Below are 23,235 nucleotides of genomic sequence, written 5' to 3'. Positions count from 1 at the left end.
ACAGGAGAGAAGTAAAAGAGGTGATAGCAAAAGTTTGGAAGACCACCACTCAAAATTTTCTAATAAAGACACTCAATACAGATAAGAGTTACCACTCAACAGACTGCAGGTGATCACTGCAAAATTTTACAGTTAAAATTAGCAGTCCAAACTCACCAACCAAAAAAAAAAAAAAGAAACTTGGAATTTGAGTCGCTCAGCACTTTTTATAGTTTCCAATTACAAACCATTAGTGATCTTTTAGAACAGTCTTTCTGTTCGGTTTCCAATCTAGCCCAGAGCTGGCAGCTTTGGCGGGCACACTCTGCCAAGCCCGACTCCACCCTGTCCCGGTCGAGCAGCTACCGTATTAGCCACAAAGACAGAATGACTGCAGCGGACCTCTTCGCAGAGAAATAAGGAGGAGGCAACCAGTAAGGACACAGTGAATAACTGAAGCCTGCCACACGGCATCCTCAGTCGCTGCCTCCGGCAACTTACAAAGTAGCGCGCTCTCTGCCTTCCCTGGAATGAAAGAGAGATGTCCGGAGGTCACCGTAGCCCGTTATCAAGGGTCAAACACAAGCAGCTGCAGGCACCCTTAGGCAGCTCAGAGATTTCAGATTCCAGATGCCGGTACTGTCATCTTCCTACCCAGAGAAAGCAGGGCTGGGTTGAACACAGAGAACACACAAAACTACATCTACAGACACTGTGTCCGATTCAGTCAGGAGCCTGGATCTATTGCAGAATCTCTCGTTTTTGAGACACTACCTTGGGGACTGCTCAAAATTGAAAGTTTGAGTCATTGCTCTTAACTATTTTTTTAAGGTCAAAGAGTTCAGCTCTTTATTTGGATGTCAGAGAACTTGCTCTAGCCATCAGAAAGAAGGGGAAAATGATAATAGACGATGAACAACCTCAGAAGAAATGCAAAGGGAGCTCGGGATAACCTAACTGAACACTTGGGGTGGGGGCATAAACCAAGGCTGCCATGACAGTCAGAGCATCTCCAAGACGGAATAACTCCCCTTGGACCAGAAATAAATTCCACAGCTGTGCAAAGGGAGCCTCCCATGACAAGATGCACGAAAAAGTTACAGAGCTTCTTAAATAACAAAACAAATCCACTGCCATCGAGTCGCTTCCAACTCACGGTGACCTCATGTGTGTGAGAGTAGCACTGCACTCCACGGAGTCGTCAATGTCCGAGTTTAGAGAAGTGGACTGCCCGGCCTTTCTTCTGTAGTGCCGCTGGGTAGATTCGAACCACCAATCTTTCAATTAGGAGTCAACTGCAAACCACTTGTGCCACCCAGAGACCTTAAACCAACACCATTTAGAATGGAAACGGCTTTTTCTAAAAGCAGGGTTTTTACAGCTGGCCCAATTTCTCCTCTTAATCCTACCCCTAAACAGGATACAAAGGTATCTCAATAATATCAGTTTATCTTGGTTTGCTTGAAAGTCATACAGTTTTATTCTAACTCTGTACTTTACTTTCACTGAGAACTAAGAGACTGGCAGGTACATAGACAAGTGACTTACCCCATGTATTTTGGGTTTGTTGTAGTAAGTTAAAATCTGCTTTCTATGAGTAGAATTATAATGAACCAAAGTCAAGTTTCCCTCCAAAACAAGGTATCAGTTTATAATCGACGATCAATTCACTTTCTTAGCCTGTTGATTTATGTAGATATTCTAATAGAGCAAATGGTATTATATAAATTCACAATAATTTTTAGAGTCAGTAAGAGCAAATCTAAGTAATGCAATCAAATCTCCAATTTGATCTCTCCAAAAACTTTATAACTTTAGAGTTGTGGGGTATATTAAAAAAAAAAAAAAAAAAAACCATTGCCATTGAGTAAACTGTTACTCTTCATGACCCTACAGGACAGAGTAGAGCTTCCCTATAAGGTTTCCAAGGAGCAGCTGGTGGATTCAAACTGCCAACCTTTGGTTAACAGCCAAGCTCCTAACCACTGAGCCACCATTAGACAATATTTAATCCACCCCTTCATTTTACATCTGGTCCAATTTCTCCTCTTTATCCTATCTCTAAATAGGATAAAAATGTATCTTGACAACTCTCTTTTCTACGTAGAAACTTTTCTGTTTCCTGTTGTCAGAGTAGAGGCTATCTTCTTTAAACTCCATTCCTGTCTTTATTCTCCTTACCTCAGCAGCATATAAGGGGCCCTGGTATCACAATGGTTAAGCCCTTAGCTGCTAACTGAAAGGATAGCAATTGGAAGCCACCAGCGGCACTGTGGCAGAAAGACCTGCTGTAGTGAAATGAGCTCCTTTATGTGGCCTTTTGCCTTGGTTCTTTGGAAAAACAGCTTGAGAGACTTTTCCTCTAAACCCTGAGGTGTTACTTTTGTCCTAGGTTTCTATCCAGGAAGGTTTGTTACTTTTGTCCAGGTTGATTGACATTTCCTGGGTAAGCTGTGAAAAACTTGATTTTGATACTTTTGTTTGGCCCTGGGCTGCAGCCTGCCCTGTTAATGTAATGGTATGCACCTGGCAGGAACTGGTCAATAGACTATGCACATGAGGTGAGTTGTAGCCCAGTCACACCCACTATTCAAGTGAAGTGTCTATGGCCTACTGAGAGAGGATTGGTCAGTTTGTGGCCCACGCTGAGAGGGGCCATGCCTGGAAATTGACAAGGAGGTGTGCGTGCGTGTGCATGTGCGTGTGTGCGTGTGTATGTGTGTAGCCAGTCCAACACAGGTGAGACAGACAGAAAGAAGCAGGAAGAAAGGAGAAAGAAGCAGAGAGAGAGAGAGAGAAGAAGCAAGAAACCTCCTAAAAGAGCTCTATCACTGATCAAGGGCTGTAACACTGAAGACAGCAACAGGCCCAGAAGGGGTGCAGCAGCAGAGCTGGTGGCAACAGATGGCAGAGTCAAGAGGAGGAGGAGCCTGTGTCCTCAAGGGACTGAGAGGAGCTGAGAGAGCTGTCCTGCCCTGAAGAAGAGAGACTCTACCTACATGCTTCCTGATCCTGATTCTGAGTTGTAGCCTGTTGACCCTAATCCTGAGTTGTACCCTATTCCTTAATGAACCACTTAACTGTAAATATGGTCTGTGAGTTCTGTGTGGCCACTGCAATGGATTGTCGAACTCAGAGAGAAGTAGAGAGTGACAGATGGTGTCAGAATTGGTAAAAAGCCTGGAGAGTGGACGTATGCCTGACCTGGTCATTATCCCCCCTGAAGTTGGACAGGTTCAGACGCTGACGTTACTCCTGATACTGCTATTACTATTACTCCCACTATTTTACACCTGGTGCTCTGCTTGTGTAGAGATGACACCCTAGAACATCCTAGAGAGCAGTTCTGCTCTGTCCTATAGGGTCGCTATGCATCCAAATTGACCTGATGGCACACAACAGCAAGCAGTGTACAGGTTAACATTCTGGCCCTGGTTCTCGCACTCTACCTCTTAGCCTAGCTGTGGGCATTTGTCCAGTTCATACAAGTTCATACTTGACATGGAAATAAGCTAAGTATACCCCAAAACCCAGAACACTGTGGGTTATGGGATTTATTTGCATATAATTCACTGCCTCTACTATCTCCCTCGGAAACCCTGGTGGCATAGTGGTTAAGTGCTACCGGCTGCTAACCAAGAGGTCAGCAGTTCAAATCCACCAGGTGCTCCTTGGAAACTCTATGGAGCAGTTCTACTCTGTCCTATAGGGTTGCTATGAGTCGGAATCGACTCGATGGCAACGGGTACGGTATGGGTACTATTTCCCTCTTCAACTGCTTTCTATAATGCTTCTGAAAATTGAAGCCTGCCTCAAAAAACCTCACCAAACTAGAATGCAGGATTATTCTGGTATCCAAAACTAGAGTATCTAGGTTCACTTGCAGTTAGGCCTTAATAGACAGTAGCTTTTACAGTCTGTTCTTAATTTCCTAAATGTGAATTGTTTAATATTTTTTCTCCCTCCGAGACGATATTACTACTCCATCAGGGACTAGCAGAAAAATGAAAAAGAAGTATAGAAATAAGCCAATACTAAAATCACAACTGTCTAAAAAATTTTCAAATAGGACGTGCCAGAAATACAGTTTTATTTAACGGTTTGTTAGTTTGATTTACAACTCTTAAATGTTTTGGTATAAAGCATGTAAGTCTCCATTTGCACTTTCATCCCAGACCCCACACATGTTAGGAGCTGGCCTGCTAACAGGGATTTGCTTTAGGAAAATTGAATACTGTGTCCCCAGGAAGGAGAGATAGCAAGCAGTAAAATCTCCAGAATGCTGTCTTTCCCCTTATCATTCCATTCAGTGCAAGCAAGCCTCAGAGTGCAGAGGAGATGGGCGGTCCAAAGGCCACCTGGTTCCCAGGTGCTTCTCAAGGATGAGCTTCGGCTGCACTGAGTGACAGTGATGCTCAGAAGTACCTGACTTTCACGCATCTGGGTACCTACTATAAACCAGCTCCTCCATCACCTGGCTTGTCACTGCAGAAAGCAAGTGGTTCTTTCTAATGTGAAGGAAAGGGTGGTTATGCTGGACTTACTGAGAGCCGGCCTATCAGTCTCCAACACGGCGTCTCCCTAAGATCTGCAGGGGTCAATTTTATGATTACTGTATGTCATTTCTACCTGTGTGCACGCTCTGGAATCCAACGCCCATGTAAAATGCACTTCCACTGTATGACTGAGCTGCTTCTGCAGCAACGTTCCTACCTCAAAGCTGAACCTCAAGTCCTACAACCCCCAAAACAACCAGGGATGGCAGATATGTCATGTCCGTCACAGAAACAGAATATGACTCGGAGGAAATAATGTGACGTGTCACTGATACTTTTACCTAATCCACCGGGTAAGACTGGAACTTGAATTCCTTGGCTTCTGGAAGGCTAGGGAGCAAAGGACTAAACTGAGCTTGAGAACAAGTCTTACAGTTTTTGTAATAATAATAGCACCTATGAAGTAAAGGTATTACTATTACAAAAAACTGTAAGACCTATTCTAAAGCTCAGTAGTAAAAAACCAAACTTTAAACTCACACTAAACTTGTCACTCCCTCACCCCATATGTTTACTGAAATACATGTATTTCCTCATCTATAAGAACTTTATCTCGTCTACTGTGAAAAACCTATGATTCTACGGCTATTCTAGTTACGGAGTACTGGAAAAGTTCCGTCAGGAATTTAATGATATTGTTCTCGTAGCTTCACAAAAGCAATATTATTGAGTTTTTCCAGAGACCTGCTGCTAACCCAGTATCAGAGCGAACTTGCCTAACTGGAGAGAGGCTCTTAAACACTGCGTGTAGGAAAGGGGTATAAAGGTCCAGTGGCAAAGAGCCCTGTACAAAGTCCTATCACCTGCACAAAATGAAGTGAGAAACTCTGACCAAAAAAAAAAAGGCATGACACGTTATTTTTGGAGAAATTTGCAGATTAGCTCATGCAGTAGATCGAAAGTAGATAGCGTATTTGTTTAGGAAAGATTAACTTAAATCAGTGGAAAAACCCATAAATCCTTTAAAGCTATAAACCAAGGGCATCCAGTTACATGAACGGGTGGGTGTCTGCCTGGGTCCAGCTGCTCTCTGCCGTCCAGGAACAACTGCCACCCCTTTCATTTTCAGTGTGATTTTAAGACTGGCAGAAGGGGTTGTCAACCAAAGGCAAATGTTGTTTATTTAAATTTGAAACAAATCCGTGCCCGTCCTCAATTTTGTTTTACTACTCTGCTTTTTAGTCAGAATATATGATTTCAGTCTCAGAGCACATCTAAAAAATTAAGTGTGACATTAAGTTTATTATAAAGTTATTGAACTTACCGGGGAAGGGATGAAGGCTTCATGAAACTTCTTTGGATTAATTCTCAATATACCCTATAAAAGAAAAAATATGATTTGTGAAAATTTATCTAGCTATATATATTTTTTTTATATATTTATGATTTTTCCACATGCATGTTATTCTTCAATAAAAAAATGTTTTTAATTAAACAGTTCAATCTAGGAAACAAGTTAGATGTAAGAGAATGGTTCACAAGTCTGCACAGATACGCTGGCAAATGTGTGAGCCATCGTTTATGCTGGTGCTCATATGGCATCATGCTGTGAGCAGCCAGGTGAGAAGCAACAGAGCTTGGCGTGAAGCTAGGAAAGTCAGAACACCTGGGCTTGTAGGTGGCGATACAGATTAGTCTCCAAACTTAAATCTTCACTTTAAGAGCAAGGTTATCTGGGGATTATGTCTCACTTGATAAGGGCCTTTTTCCATTCATCACGTTCCAAGACCTTTCCACACTGCTTCTTTCTCTGATGATTTTCAGGGGTACAGGTTGGTGAGGGACTGGATACAGATTTTTTACTCCAGCCCCTCTGCAGACCTAAACGAGTCAGTAATTCAAAGTGGTGCAGAAACGGCTCTTAATGTAAATGGGAATCCTGGCTCCAACAGCCAGGCCACCCAGTCGGCCTTCAACTTTATGTTATTCCAGCCCCAAATCAGTACCTGCTTCTATTTATGCACAGGGCTGCAGGTGGGGGCCGTTGCCATAGCAGTTCAGTATTTTAGGCTCTTTACAAAGCTGGGACCCTCCTCAGGTTCCAGCTGCATTCCACAGGCCACTGGAACACATGATGGAGGCAGTGGTTTTCCAGACTCAAAGGATATCTTGAGAAATGTTGTAAATAACATTTCCCCCAAATACGCTGACAGATTCAAAAATACCTAATTAATGGTAACAGGTGAGGGCATAAAATGAAGCAGAAAATCCTTCTTTCTTTCACAGGTCCAACATGCTTAAATGACAAACTCCCATGCAACAGTAAATAATATTAACACTCTAAATAAAAAACATGAAACCAAATCCATTGCTATTGAGTTGATTCTGACTCACAGCAACCCTGTAGGACAGAGCAGAACTGTCCCATAGGGTTTACTAGGCTGTAACCTCTACAGGAGCAGATTGCCAGGTCTTTCGCCCCCGGAGTGGCCAACAGGTCTGAACCGCCGACCTTTCGGTTAGCAGACAAGAGCTTAACCACTGTGCCACCAGGACTACTTACACCCTAAAGAGACTACTACAAACAATTGTTCCATCCGTAATTTAACAAACGTTGATGGAGTGCTGACCATGTTCAAAGGCCCTGAGACAGACAGTGTGGGAGAGAGAACAATCACTAAGCTCAGTAATGTAGATGAACTGGTCAGTCTCTTCTTTCATGGTCCCTGCTTTTTGGTCCAGTTTTTTAAAAAAAAATTTCCCCAGTGCAAGTTCATGAAGGTATTTTCCTGTATTATCTACTAAAAAAAAAAAATTTTTTTTTTTTAGTAGATACTAACCACATATATTTTCTCTTCTATGAAATATCTGTTCATGTTAATCACTCATGTTTTATTGTGGTGTTTTGTTCTTCTTATTGATTTATATAGCACTTTATATGCCCTTGATTCCAATTCTTTGTTGGTTGTGTGTATTGCAAATATCTTCTCCCGGTTTGTCACCTGTCTTTTAAATTTCTTTAAGGTATCTTTTGATAAGCAAAAGTTTGTAGTAATAATAGTCTTTTTTAATCAATCTTTTATAGTCAGTGTTTTGTGTGTCTTGTTTAAAGATCCTGTTCTTATCCCAAAGTCTAAAAGGTATTTACTTATATTTTCTGCTAAGAGTTTTAAAGTTTTGCCTCTGACACTTAAGACCATAACCCTTCTGAAGTTGACTTCTGCATGTTTGTAATAACCCACTGCCATCAACTCGATTCTGACTCATAGCGACCCCAGAGGACAGAGGAGAACTGCCCCCGAGGGTGTCCAAGGAACAGCTGGTGGATTCGAACTGCTGACCTTTCGGTTAGCAGCCAAGCTCTTAACCACTGTGCCACCAGAGCTCCATATTTGTGATACAGAGATCCAAATTCATCTTTTTCCATATGGATGATGATTTTTTTCCAGTTCCTTCTTTTTCCCACAGATCTTACATGCCACTTTTGTCATAAACCAGGGTACCATTCATGGCATGGGTTTGTTTCTAGGTCTTCTATTCCACTGGTTATTCTTTATCTTTTAAATTTAAAAATTTCACTATGCTTGTATCTGACAAGATTTGGATATTCTTTAAATTAATTTTGCTTGGAAAGCAGTTGAATTCTCTCAAATTTCCGGACAGGGAATGACAGAGGAAGACTTGTTCAGTAATAAGATTTGTAAATTTGACTAGAGCGTAATTATTAAGAACCGGACCTCAGGGACAGACCACTTGAAAGAGTACAGGTCGTGCTAAGGAAGAAGAAACTCCAGTGCCATTCCATAGCAGACCAGAGTCATTCCTACAGCCTGGAGGGCGAAACTGTGAGTAAAGCGAGACAAGAAATGGTCTATTAACTCAAAGAGACTTCCAAGAGAAGTCCAGGACTTTCATCTCCACATTTCTATGACCGCCCCCTAATCTGATCCACTCTGCCACCTCTCATCTTCCTCCCAAGCCTTTTCCTAAGCCTGGAGCTTGACTGGTGAGGCTCCTAAACCTCAGCCTCCTCTCTGAATGCGCCTGTGACTCTTTGCCTTAATCGAAAGCTGGCTGTCCCTGGATGTTATCACTTCCGTTGAAGGACTCTCAAAGGGAGCTGTTTCCTCTCTCATGTCCCACATATCTCAGGGACCAGAGGAAAGAATATTTCCTCCTCCTTCCTTTAAAATAATTTCTGTCCTCCATTCTCTTCCAAAAACCCAGTTCCTCTGAAGTTCATGTAATTAGCTCTATCACATGCCACTCCTCCCTTGTTGTTTTCATCCCTAATTCACTCATGTTTTGACTCGCAGTTCACTCTCTTCCTCTCTGCCCCCACTCCTGTAATCACTTTGGGACTTCACATCCATAATGATGATCCAGGCAACCCTAGCCTGTCACACTAGCCACCTGTTCCTCCACTCACCCCGGCTGCCATCTCCCATGTTACAACCTGTATTTTCTCATCATTGCTAACTATGCCAAAACCAAACCAGACCCAGTGCCGTTGAGTCAATTCCAACTCATTAGCAACCCTATAGGACAGAGTAAAACTGCCCCATAGAGTTTCCAAGAAGTGTCTGGAGGATCTGAACTTCCGACCCTTTGGTTAACAGCAGTAGCACTTAACCACTACACCACCAGGGTTTCCTGCTAACTATGCCACATCCAAAGACAAAAAAGTAAGTGTCACACTTTCTGACCACAATCCTCTACCCTTCCAGATTATTTAAGGTAGAAAGCCCACCTCAACAATTCCTCAACCTCACTAAGACCTTCAACTCACTGACCTGACCACATTTTTGCCATTCATCATCCTCCCGCTATATAGGTTTACTTCCTTCCTCAGCTACTTCGCTGCCAGGGTCTGTCAACCCTGAGCTTTGGGTCCACCCTTCCTCTAACACTCAACCAGAAAAACCCCATTCTCAGCAGACCTGCCTGCTCCCTGCCTATACCCAAGGAGCTGAGTGTTACCGTAAAAAATAAAATACAGTTGGGCTAGTTAATTAGTTTAACTTAGGAATCATAAATATGTCTTATTTGGCATACAGAATTTTTTTTTTTAGAATGCTTAAAATTGAGGAATTTCACATATAAGAAATATGTCTTTTCCAGATTTTCTTGAAACATCTGAAGGTCTAGTAACAGTGGACAACTACCTCCACACGACAGCAATCCCCTGAGCTATAACAGATGCCCCCTTACAGTAATAAAAACAACAGCAACTAACACTTATATATCCATTGCTGTCGAGTCGATTCCGACTCAAATTGATATTATAGGACAGGGTAGGACTGCCCCATGTGGTTTCCAAGGAGCAGCTGGTGGATTTGAACTGCTGACCTTTTGGTTTACAGCCAAGTTCTCAACCACTGCGCCACCCAGGCTCCTTAACGCTTATATCGGTATACTATATGCCATACAGTTTTAAGAGCTTCATATCTATTTACTAATTTAACCCTCAAAACAACTCTATGAGGTAAGTATTATCCTCTTTTTATACAGGAGGAAACAGCTATGAAAAGGTTATGTAAATTGCCCAGTTTCACACCACATTCAGCCTGGGCAGTCTGGCTCCAGAGCCCATGCTTGTAAACCTCTGTGGGCTGCCTCTCTGTTTGCCACAGTGGCTACTGGAGCCTCATCACTCACTTGTGTCACCCGCCTGGCCCCTTTAGTCATTAGTGCTTGCATCTTCAAATGGGTACCCAGTACTACCTCCCCTCCTACCACATACTCCTGGAAAGTCTGCTTTCTCACTCTCCAGGAGAACAATTTCATCCTTTTCTCCTCTGCCAACTTCTTATATCCTCTCCTCTGGTCCTCACGCTGAGCTGATTGCCCTGCCTTTACACTTCCTGAGAAAACAGAAGACATCAGAATAGAACTCCTTCGTTTTCCCATCACCAAACCTACCAGCCAATCTAACCGGATACTCATCTTCTCTGCCATTGCTCCCATCACACCGGAAGAATTCTTGTTCCAATCAAAAGCAGATCTGATCTTTCTGCCTTTGGATTTCATCTCCAGTGTTTCAGACTTCACTCCTTCAATCTTCCCCTCTCCTTGGCTTCTGTATCCACTTCCTCATCTGAATTTACTCCTCAACCCTATCTCCACTTCACATCTAGTAGTCACCTAAACTTTAAACTTTATACATCCAAAATGGCACTCTGTTATCTACACACACACATATATACATAAATCACATACAACCCGATCCTCAATCTTCCCTATCCTGTGTAATGGCAACATCATCCATCCAGTTGCTCAACTCAAAACGTACGAGTCACCCTTGAATCCTCCCTTTGCCTCACCTCCACATTTAATCCAGTTCTAGCTCCAAATCTATCCTCTTCTCTCCGTGATCTCTGCTACTGCCCTTGTTCATGTCTCCACATTTTCTCACCTAGTTTACTTCAACAGCCTCCTAGGTGGTCTCCCAGCTTCCACTCTAGATTATTGATCTCACGACAGCCAGGAGGATGGTTGTTGTTGTTTGTTTGTTTTAAGCATAAAGCAGACCATGTCCCCCCCCGCTTAATAACCATCAATGACTATTCTTTGAAGAAAATGCAACACTTCATCATGGTCTACAGACCTACATGATTTGGCTGCTGCCTTACTCTCCAGCTTATTCCCACATTGTAATTCCCCTTGCTTACCATGTTCTTTCTTGTTCCTCAAAAACACCAAGTCATATTCTGTTTGCCATTCCTCCACTAGCTGACCTTTCTGCCTATCATGTTCTTGTGCTAATACTACAAATGTCTGGCTCATTCTCATCCTTCAGATCTCACCTCAGATCCCTCCTCAGAGAGACCGTCCCTAACCATCCCATGTAAAGTGGTTTCTGTAATTATTCTCTCATCTTTCGTAGTTCCCTATTAGAACTTACCACGAGCCATAATTTCATTTGTCTTCCTTAGCTTTCTTTTTGCCTATCTCTCCCATGAAATGCTCATCTTGCTCACTAATACAGGGCCTGGGACTCTGCAAGCAGTCAAGAAACATTTGTTGAGCTAATTAACTAGTGTCTGCAGAGCTGAAGTTCTCCCATCACTCCGGGCATTGTTACGATATCATCTGCTCCTTGTAAATGACTGAGTGGTCCCATAGTAATGTCCCGTCTATCCTTCTCATCTTTAATTTGCACTCAAATGTTCTCTAGCTGATTCCACTCTTAACATATGGTGAAGGTCCCTGAAAACTAGCCCGTCCTGTCCTGACTTCCTGGACAAGGGTTTCTTCAGAGGTCCAATAACAACATCATTAATATTCTATTCTAGAGGGAACTCTGACACCTGCCTCAGGCCACCTGAAACAACTTTAACCAAAACATCGTTTAGGATCCTGAAGACAGCCAGTTCTAGCATCTTCACATCCACATCATCCTTGGTCAGCAGCCAAACCCTGAGCCCCTTCCAGGTATGTCTATTCCATACTCTTATCTCTCCCAACCTTTCCTGTAACAATCTCTCAATATTATACCTATAGACAGAGAAATGACATATGTTCTTTGGTGTGAGTAGTTGTTTACAGAATTTTTTTTTAAACTTCAAGTATCTGATCATGTTATCGGTGGTCACTTTCAAACTCAAGGAAGATATTTCTTTGGTTACTGTGGACTCCACCTCCCCACAGATGGCAAAACACCAATGAAATGTTAAATTATTAGTCAAGGTATTGAAAACAAAATAAAAATATTATTCTACCCCTATTAAAAAAAAATCTCCATAATATCTCTCATCTCTGAATGGGGAGAAGAAAGAGGAAGTCACAATATATTTAAGTTTGAATACAAAAGTTAACAGATGCTTACAGATACAGCTAACAAGTTTTATTATTCCCCAACAGCATCAAAATATCTTTTCTTGTCTAGCTTTTTACCTTGCCCAGCAAGGTCTGCACACAGCAAGTTTCTATCAGAAAGCAGATGGGCTCTGTTTCTCTGCCTATGAAAATCTTCTTTACAGTGCTGTATATTTCTCACGGTGACCTCATATCTGGAACCCATTCCCTTCCCCATCTGCAAAGAACAACTGTTCTCATATGTGGCAGAAGACTCTGGCTGCACAGTCTCATGATGTCACAAGCCAGGAGGAATCACTTACAAACTCCTGGGAATGTTACACTGATCAGATTTTTTTTTTTCAAATGTCAGCAAAGAGTTCCTTCAAATGCAAAAATTAAAAGGAAGTTGAGGGGGACACTGATACCAATGTAGGATATTTCCTTCACCCTATCACTACAAATTCTAGAACCAAAATTCTAAGCTATATTTCTTTCAAGTTACAACAACTGAGATTTCTCCCCACTCACTCCTCATCAAAAGACTATCTATCTGGATCCTATTCAATCAGTAAATAAATATTTATTCAATATAAATATATCAAGCATCAAAAAATGCCAGGAACTGTGGTGACCTGTGGGAATAAGACATAATTCTGCCCTCAAAGGAGTGAACAGTCTATTGGAGGAAATACAAATGCCAAGAAATGGTAATAGATTTATATAAAATGCAAGGAAAGAGTTGGCTTCAGGAAAGAGGTAACAACCAGCTCTTCTTAGAGAAATAAGCTGAGGCTTCTCAAAGGAGGTAGCATTTTGGTAGGGCCTTAAAGGGCAAACATGATTACATCTAGCTAGTGGAAGAAAACACTCCAACCACCAGGAACAGCATGTACAAAGTCATGGACACATCAAAGGGCACAGGGTTTGGAAGAAAAGTCTTGAAGTTCAGGGTGGATGGAAGAGAGAGCTCCTGGAGGAGAGTGGCAGGAGATGAGAATGGGAAGGGCACAACGGGTCCTTGTGGGTGAACCAAGATGACAGGGACAAAGCAGGCAGGAGACAGTAGAAGCAACAGAGACTAGTGGACAAAATGGAGTTTGGTACACAGGTAGAATGAGGAACAGCAAATGGATGGATTAATGAATGCACAAATGCAGCTTTCACTCTCCTAAGAGAGGTCTTGTCAAAGAAATCCAGAGGAAGATTTAAGAAAAAAAGAAAAGAAACCAATACTACTCCTACTATCAGTTTTCCATTAAGTGTCTTCATCAATCACATGCACACCTCTCCATAAGTGAATACAGAAAAGTGTTGAGAAAAGAAGATGACAGTACCTGTTACCTGGCTGGATCTTCAGCCAAAATCACCAGCGTAGGGACTGTGTGGGAAAATTGTCAATTTTTGCAAATGAGCCAGGTGGCACATGGCTATGCTTCTATACTAATCCAAGACTTGGAAAACAGATGTAATCCAAAGAATATACAGCCCTGCCTCCCTCTCCAGACTCGTTACTACTACCCACCTGCCTCATATTTCATTCCCAAGATGACCTAAGTTGCCTTGCTCCATACTGATCCACAAATTGATGTTTTCATTAGTGCCATTTCCTCTCCATACCTCCTTCCCACACACATACCACTCATTTAATTGGCCCAAACCAGTCATCCTTCAAGATCCACCACAGGTGTCGTCTTCTACAGGGGCCCTTTCCAGAACTTCAGTCTATACAGTTTCCCTACCCCCAACATACTCCCACACACCATTGTCCCACTTTTATCCAAGTGCTTAACATTTTATACCCAAATATCCTGTTCACATGACTTCCCCCTACCCCAGTGGACTGTAAACTCTGAAGTGCAGAAAGGCATCTACCTGGACCTCAGGCACGCCCTGGCTCACAGTGGATGCACAATAAATGTTTGATGAACAAACTGCTCAACTGGCCCGTGAAAGTATTTTGTAAACTATAAAGCACTCAGTATATATTGGTGGCTATTGTTCGCATGGTTTCCTTTTCGATTTTTTCCATTATTCTCCATCATTCTGCATCCGTGTGCTCCAAGCAAACTGAACTAGTCAATGTTTCAATTATCCAAACCCTGTTTCCCACTTCTGTCTTAGTAGTTCATACTGGTCCCTCCCTTAGTAAAGCTCTCTCTTACTGTCACTTATTCAAACTGCACCAGTCCATGGCCTGGCTCAGATATATCCCTTCCAGTAAACCATTCCTAGACAGGCCTAATTGAAAGTGATGGCTCCCTCCTCCCAGATCTCAGAGCACTCTGTCTGACCCTGTCTTGAGGTACTTATCACCTCTACATGCACTGTAGGTCTAAGAAGCTGGCAGCCCTGTGCCCATCATGTCATCATCCCTCTCAAAGCACACAGCACAGAACAATAAGCATTAGTCGAATGAATGATTACTTCTGATTCCACACAGTCAAAGGACAGCCTTCTGGTATGTTTTAAGCACCTGGATAAGTGTTCCTCTCTTCAGGCCTTCTGAGACGTCCTCCTTGGACATGTAGGTTTCAAATACGCTCTTTTTCTTCCCTCGCATGGACTTGTTCTTTGGCTTTTTGTCACCTGGCGAAGCACCAACACCGTGTGGGCCAACCACAGAGGACACACCTAGAAACATTAGTCAGCAATCAACTCTTTCCCCAGTTACATATCTCTGTATTTTTTTAAACTGGAGACAGTATACACTTTTTTTCTCCATCATTTAAAAAAACTAACAAGAGACTAAAACTCCCTGATGATGATTTTACACAGTCCCAAGAAGGAACGGATGGGTAAGGAAACATGAATAAAACGTACACAGATGAGACTTGACTTCCGAAGCAGCGTCACAATATGCATGGAACATAATCTGAATAGCGGGTTCAGCAGGCTGTGCTGTTCATGGACATCAACTTTTTAAAAATAGGAATTACTAAGACTGTCACTTCTCTGAAGGAAATTAAATAGCTATACTCAATAGAATAATAACAGACAACTAGAGACCACACCTAATTCTAGAATAAATAATACTGGAGAATATTTAACAAGTCACCAGAAGAGTTACTTACAATCTCCCTCAGCCCCAACGCCCACCCTCCACCTCCACACCCATTCCTCTTGTGTTTCAGGCCTCCTTGTGTTTCTCCTGGAGCAGACTCCAGTTTCCTTTTGCTACCTCTGGGAGTCCCCAGGGACTGGAGGTTCAGCTTGTGGTCAGGATGGCTCATCATGGGTTCCAAGGATTGACTCTTCCTCCAGATCCGGGAGAGCCTCCACTGCTGAGCTCAGAGTCCTCCTGCCTTGAGCAGCTCAGTTGTCACTAGCTGAAACCAAAGAGAGATTGGTGACGGAAGAGTAGTTAACCTATGGCCTCCTCTGTCCACTTGGAAATTTAGTGCTTGGACAGCCCCTCCTGGGCCCTGGCACCATGTTTCTCCTGTGCAGTGAGTCAAGCACATCATCTGTCCCAAGCTTCTTTTCAAAGCCTTTACCCTCACAGGTACTGCTAGCTTGCTGCTTTGGGCACTTTAACCAGAAATTTCCATGTATGGAGTAATGAAGTGGAAATTAAGGAATTCTGCAGTTCCATTCAGCTTGTGAAATGGACAAAAGTGGGAGGAAATGGCTTTGCAAAATGGTGTCATGATCTACAATCAACAGGCTGTGAGAGAATATGTGCTTAGGTCTCAAGCTGTTGTTAGTTGCCATTGCATCGATCCTGACTCACAGCCACCCCATGGGTGCAGAGTAGAGCTGCTCCACAGGGTTTTCAAGGCTGTGATCTTTCAGAAGCAGATCACCAGGCCTTACCTCTGAGGTGCCTCTGGATGGGTTTGAACTGCCAACCTTTCAGTTGTAGCCCAGCGCTTAACCACTTGTGCAACCGAAAGACTCCCAGGCCTCCAGTAGGGTTCGAAAACGAGCCAGGGCTCCAGAGCTGTGGCATTTACTGAGTTTAACCTTGGCCAGATGACACCTCCATGAAAGCAAGTTAGCCAGCACCTTAGACTTCACTAACAAAATCTAATCCGTTGCCACAACTTGCTGCACAAAACTACCCAGGGAATCCCAGATGGTACACTAGCTTTCAAAAAATGGTAACATCATAGTTAGACATCTATTCGCCTAGTCTTACCTGCCATCACCTCAAACCAGTCATCTGGCCAGAAGCTCAGACAGCTGCTTCTCAAGAATAAGAGAGCAGCTGCCTGGATCAGCAAACTGGAATGTGGGGCCCTGCAGCTGGCCCCCTGGCCTTCCACCTGGACGCTGAACATGTCATCACAACTTCTATTTTCTAGTTTCTGCTGGCCACCAGCCCAGGACTGAAACCTAACCTTGCAAACTGCCAAAATTCTGGTGGCCAATCTGCTTTCCCATAAAATGGATCAAGATGTCATTCTGAACACTAGTTCCCATTTCCTATAAATTTCCCACACACATCCTTCAACAAAATGATGTAATTTTTTCTTTAAATTTAAATTAATAGTAACTAGGAGAGATTTTAGAAGCAAGTGAGACAAAAGGCAAACGAAAAAAGAAAAAAGTTAGAACCCAATTATAGCAGGCCTAGAAAACCAATCCACTTTTTCAAAGGTAGTAAGGAATTTCTAAAGCATGAATGAGCAGAAAAGACGAACAACAGATGAGAGTTGTGTTTCAGGAAAAATTATGCTTGCACCAGACTCAGAGTAGCCTGGAGCTGGGAGAGCCTGCCGACAGCTGCACCTTAAAGAGAACCAGAGCAGACCTGGTGAAAGGAAAGGTAGGGCTGAACTGCAGCTGTACAAGTAGAACAGTGAACACGAGGGCCCCTCAACATGGTACTACAGAGGAAATGGTGGCACCACCTGGCAGCCAGGCAGATTTGGAGGACAGCACGCAGGGAGCAACAGTGGCAGATTTCAAGGCAGGGAGACTAGGAGACGGTAACTTCATTAAGTTAGAGATACGGATGTGAAATTAAAAACTGAGGTGCTGGCACACCTGAACTGGGTGACTTCAGACCAAAATTAACAACTCCATTCTGAATTAAACTAAGATTTTCATCTCTACTTTTCTAAAGAAAACATTTCAGCCTTTTTGTCAAAGTTTTACAGGCTGGAAAACAAAGAAGGCAGGAGTCAGTTTCTAACCTGGATAAAGAATTGTTTGGTGCCTGTTAAGAATGCTGACGCATCCCACTAGGATGGCTAAGATTAAAATTTAAAAACAAAACAGAAAAATGTTGGCGAGGATGTAGGGAAACTGGAACCCTTATCCATTGCTCGTGGAAATACAAAATGGTACCGTTATCGTGGAAAACAGTGTGATAGTTCCTCAAAAAACTAAAAATAGAACTACCATATGACCCAGCAATTCTATTCCTAGGAATATACCCAAAAGGCTTGAAAGTAGAGACTCAGAAACACAAGCATAGACCAATGTTCATTGCAGCACAATTCACAATAGCCAAAAAGGTCTAAACAACCTAAATGCCCATCAACAGATGAATGGATAAACCAAATGTGCTACATACGTACAATGGAATACTACTCAGTAGGAAAAAGGAAGTCTTGACACGTGCTACGGTACACATGGCGCTTGAAGACATTATGCTGAACAGAAGAAGCCAATGACAAAAGAAAAAATAATACATGACCTCACTTACATAAAAAGATAAGAAAAGGGATATGTATAGAGACCGAAGTTTATTAATGGTCACCAGCAGCGGGAGGGAGAGCAAAAAGGGGGGTTAATAGTGATGGAAAAATCTCATTGATTAAGGGTAGGGCTGCGCAGCCGATTACTGTTACTGCTGTAACTTGCACACCTATAAAAAGTTGAGCTGGCAAAACCTGTGTGATAGATATATTTACAATGACTACCAAAAAAAAAAAAAAACAAGGAGTAGCTCCTGAGGCTGCTTATGTACAACCAAACACCTCCTGGAATTCAGTTCCCTGGTTTGAAGGTTTAGGATCATGGTTTCATGGGAAATCCCAGTTAAGTGGCCTAATAACATGCTAAGTGCTTCTATTCTACTTCCTAGTTTGTTGCATCGCGCCTGGGGTCTTAAAAGCTTTCCAGTGACCGTCCAAGGTACAACAATTGGTCTCTATTCTCCTGAAGCAATAGAGGAAGCAGAGTCAGGAGTAGGCAGAAGATATGGACTGTATGGCTAATTGCCTCCATGAACAACTACCTCCTTTGCCATGAGACCAGAAGAACTGGATGGTGCCCAGCTACCATAACTGACATTTTGATCAAAGATTCCATAGAAGAATCCTGACCAAAAGGGGTAAAAATGCAGAACAGAATTTCAAAGTCTCACGGACTCCAGACTTCCTGGAGCCATGGGGAGTGTATGAACCCCTGAAACTACTGCTCTGAGATCATCTTTAAACTTTAAACCAAAAATACCCGCTGAAATCTCAAAACCAAACAACAGTTTAGCCTAACTAATACAAAAAGGTCTGCCTTGAGCATTATGCTCTTTTAAGAACTGTCTATCTATATGGGATCAAACTGACAACAGCAACTCCAAAGATTAGACAGGAACCTCAGGGGGCAGTGAGTTTATGTTCATGAGGGAGGAACAACTCAGAAAAGAAGGATGAGAATGGTTGCACAATTAAAAGAATGTAATCAGTGTCACTAAATTGTACATATAAACGCTGTTGAGTTTGTTATGTTTTGCTGTGTATATTCTCAACAACTACAAAATAAATAAAACTATCAAAAATTAAAAAAAAAAAAAGAATGTTTACACACCGGGCCCCAGAGAAGGCACCTTGGTCAACAGTAGGTCAGAAGACAGATACGTTAAATGAAGTTAGAACCTGTAAGTAACTTTAGAGCCAAGGCAAGCATAGAGAAGTCTTAGTTCCACATCCTGCCTCCCAAATTAAATTTTTACTCATTGGGAGTTTTCCATTGTATTTCTCCTAGTTCTTTGTAAAGTGTAACTACATAGAGACTAAGTTTGTTAAAATCAGGAGGCAGATAGCAGCTGTGAAAGCCTTGACTGTCTGCAACACAAAAAGTGCAGAAATTTGGGTTTTTTACTTCTGTAAATAAACTTGCTATATTCACTGCTCTCAGGCAATACATCCAGTCAATGCCTGGGCCCTAACTTACTCCCTCTTAGCCAGAAGGGCAAAATTTACATTTCTAAGGTTTCAAGTCAGAGCTCATTTAATGTCCTTCCTAACCAAATGGTCAACTTTTACATTTCAAGGACTCCAGCTAGAGTTGAAAAGGCCGACCTACAGTCAATCACTAAACCCCCCACATTAGGAATGTTTACATGGTTTGCTTTAAAATATTGTTTCAGTCAACTTGCATCAGGAAATAAGAGGTTGATGTTCGGAAAGTTTGTGGTTTGACAACTCCGTTTTTTGTTTTTGTTTTTTTTTCCTTCCCCTGTGCTCCCTCTGCCTTTGTTTGCTGCCTGATAAATACCTCGCTGACCCCCGGCAAGTCAGAACACATGCTGCCTCTTGTTTGAGTGCCTGTGTGATTCTCCATTTCACAAAATGACCTTATTTGTTTTGTTTTGTTTTTCCCTTCAATAAAATTCTTTGTTATAATTTCTAGCGATGTATCAGCCTCATGTTTTCACTAACATGGAGAACATGATGAATTCTACTTAGGGTATTATTTACATCTACGCAGAGCAATTCTTCAAATACTTAGAAACTGGAGCATAACTGGGAGAGAGAAATTAGCCACCATTTCCATAAAGATGTTAGCCCAATTTTTCTATAGAGTAGATGAGATTACCAAAAGGATATGCCAATAACAGAAGAGAGGCTAGGACAAAATATGGGTTAGAGCAACTTTCAGGAAATGCACAGAGGAAGAAGAAGTAGAAAATTTCACATAGACATTAATAAGGATGTAGGAAAAGAACCAACAAAGTCAGGCGTTAAGAAAACAAGGGAGAAAAGAACTTCCAAGGAAGAAGGTGGTTCATGGTTAGGGTTTGCTCCACTAGTAAGAATACAGTCTCTGACCAAACATAGGCTAACCACTAAGACATGATGACCTAGGAGCAACTTCTAGAAAATCAAAAATAAAAATAAGAAAAAAAGAACAGAGCAGAGACATTAGCAGCCGCACACTGCAGGAGAAACGGGCTCCATAAAATGAGTCCAGGCAAGTGACTAAACAAACAAAAACAGCTACCACCATCAACCCTGAGGAGGAAAGGGAATCAGAATCCAGGATACATTATCAAAAATATCCAGTTTCAAACAAAAAATTATAAGATACACAAAGAAGAAGAACAGTATGACCCAAACACAAGGGAAAAAACAATTTCAATACAAACTGTCTCGGAGGGAGCCTAGATGTTGGGCTTAGCCCACACAGATGTCAAAGAAGCTATTACAAATATTTCCAAAGAACTAAACGAAATCATGTTTGAAAAAGTAAAGAAAAACATAATAATGACTCAACAGATAATAGCAAAAATGAGACAAAAATTATTTTTAAAAATGGAAATTCTGAGTTGAAAGATACAGTAAATGAAATGAAAAAGTCACAGAAAGGCTCAACAGCAGATCTGAGCTGACAGAAAAAATGAACAAACCCAAAGGGAGATCAATAGAGATTTATCCAATCTGAAAAAAAAGAAAGAAGAATGGAGAAAAATGAATAAAGCCTCAGAAACCAAAAACAGGAATTGAAATAAAGTCTGGACCCATTTTTTTTTTAATGTTTGATCACAAAATTATTTTATACCTTACCTTCCCTTTCCCTTTTCACCCCAAATCTGGAGAGGATAATAAGAAAATCTATGCATGCTTCCTTCTTGGGCCCCAGCAGTAAGCTAAAACTTCACAAATTCCCAGCCTGCACAGAGGACTTCTCTTTAGCCCCAGCCCCAAGCCACTATATAGGGCAACCCATTTCCTTTGCCTTGCTCAAACCAGCCTGAACCTACTTCTGCCCATGATACTCTACCCCAGAAGTCCTCTATGTGAGTAGTAAACTTTCTCTCAAATTCTCCCAGTGTGTGGAGTACCATCAAGCTGGGCATCCTACTTATTAGCTGGGATTCATCCTACCTCTGAAATGTGACCACAAGACAGGACTGAAAGAGGAGATATTTCTACCAACCTTACAAAAATTAAAAGGATTATTAGAGAATACTATGAATAGCTTTCTACCAAGAAATTAAACAACTTAGATGAAACAAATTCCTAAAAAGACACAAATTACTGAAACTGACTCAAGAAGAAACAGAAAATCCGAATAGCTATACAACAAGCAAAGAAACTGAATTAGTAATTTAAAATCTTCCTGTAAAGAAAAGCCCAGGCCTAAATAGCTTCGCTGGTTAATTCTACTAAACATTTAAGAAGAAATAATATCAATCCTTTACAGACTCTTGCAGAACATAGAGGGAACATTTCCCAACTCATTCTATGAGAATATTTCCCCTGATACCAAAGACAAAGGCATCACAAGGGAAAAAAAAAAAAAACTTTTAACATATAAGATAGGGCAGATTTTTAAATTTCTACTTGGATTAGTTTTGTTAATTAGTATTTTTCTAGGAATTTGTCCATTTCATTCAATGTTTCCCTTTCTGTTCTTTGTTGTTTTTTCTTTTCGGCAGAACATTGTTTAAAATATCACCTTGTGATTTCTGTAATACTGACAGCAGCAATGTCCTTTCTGCAATGATGAAATTGTTCTATATCTGTATTGTCTAATATGGTAACCTCTAGCCACATGTCACTTTTGAGCATTTGAGAGAACGGCTAGTTGTAAAAATGGAAGAATGGAAGAGGGAAGAAGAATCAAGATCAACAGCCCAACGCTGATTCCTATGAGGGGGAGGACAGAAATGCCTCCACCCTCCAACCTTTTTACCAATTCTGACACCATCTTTCCCTCCCACCACACTACTTCTCTGCTGGGTTCGATAATTCCTTGCAATGGCCACACAAAACTCACAGATCATACTCACAATTATGGGGTTTATTAGGAAAGTAAGAGATTACAATTCAGGTTCAGGAACGCTTAGGATACACTTCCTGGATCAGGACAGCCCCTTCTCAGCCATGCCCACAGGCACACCTCTCTCTGGCCTCTCGGCCTCTTGCCAGCCTCTGCCCTGCTCAGGCAAATGTTACCAAGCACTTTTAACTCTGCTGAAAAGTGCCCAGAGGTACCTCACTCCACCAGTAAGCCTCAACCCGAAGGCGCTCAGCTCTAGGTCCATGGGTCGGCAAACCTAGCTCAACAAAGTGCCCAGAGACACCCTATTCCACCAGCAAGCCTCCTGGCCGAAGGCGCTCAGCTTTCTCGCTCTGCGGGCCAGGATGCCCACTGTACCATCTCTCGCAGGTCTCCTGCTGGTCTCTTGCTTCTGCTGCTGTTGTTTTTCTGTTGCCATTTCTTGCTGTCTTCAGTTACGGCTTTCGTTTTCAGTCTCCTAGTTCCAGAAGCTTCTCAGCACAGGGATCCTGGGTCCACAGAACATGCTCCGCTCCTGGCTCTTCTTTCTTGGTGGTAGCAAGATCATCATCCTTCCCACCTCTGGAATGGCGCATTTTAAGCCCAGCAGGATGGCAAACCTGACCAATCCCCTTGTTAGGGTTCCATACACCTTATTTGCATGGTCCACCCCCACAAAGGTGCCATGCACCTTATTTACATTATTAGAAAGGTATCCAATCCCCTTGATGATCCACAGGCACCTCATTTGGATAGTCCCAGCCAGACATTTGGTGGGAGTTACAAAACTATGGCTAGAAGGGCCATATTAAGTAATTCACCGTACTGCAGGCCAGCTCTGGCTCTTCTAGCCATTGGTACGTTTATATTTGAAGGATTAACTTCCCCCTCCTAATCATTTTAGCAGTCCAAAACAGTCATTGACAGTTAGTCCTTCAGTAGGGCAAAGAGTCCTAAGGACAAGGTTACTCAGGCACCAGCAATTCAGGTCTGCTGCAGGTGTCCA

The 23,235-nt window shown here is 42.1% G+C and overlaps 1 protein-coding gene across 2 annotated transcripts in view; it reads right to left on the bottom strand.

The window, feature by feature from the left end:
- The window catches only part of DIS3L2 (DIS3 like 3'-5' exoribonuclease 2), a 386,635-nt gene that overhangs the window by 312,057 nt on the left and 51,343 nt on the right, over window positions 1–23,235 (bottom strand). For both annotated transcript variants that reach the window (XM_049888455.1, XM_049888454.1), the window contains exons 2-4: window positions 15,454–15,601; window positions 14,749–14,906; window positions 5,800–5,853 (exon numbers count right to left, since the gene is read on the bottom strand). In XM_049888455.1, coding sequence (XP_049744412.1) covers window positions 5,800–5,853; window positions 14,749–14,906; window positions 15,454–15,508 — 267 coding nt within the window. In that variant the 5' untranslated portion in view covers window positions 15,509–15,601. The remainder of the gene's footprint in view (window positions 1–5,799; window positions 5,854–14,748; window positions 14,907–15,453; window positions 15,602–23,235) is intronic.

Source organism: Elephas maximus, chromosome 6, assembly GCF_024166365.1.
Source record: "Elephas maximus indicus isolate mEleMax1 chromosome 6, mEleMax1 primary haplotype, whole genome shotgun sequence".
Classification (NCBI taxonomy): Eukaryota; Metazoa; Chordata; class Mammalia; order Proboscidea; family Elephantidae; genus Elephas; species Elephas maximus.
This window is presented reverse-complemented; position numbering and strand designations above follow the sequence as displayed.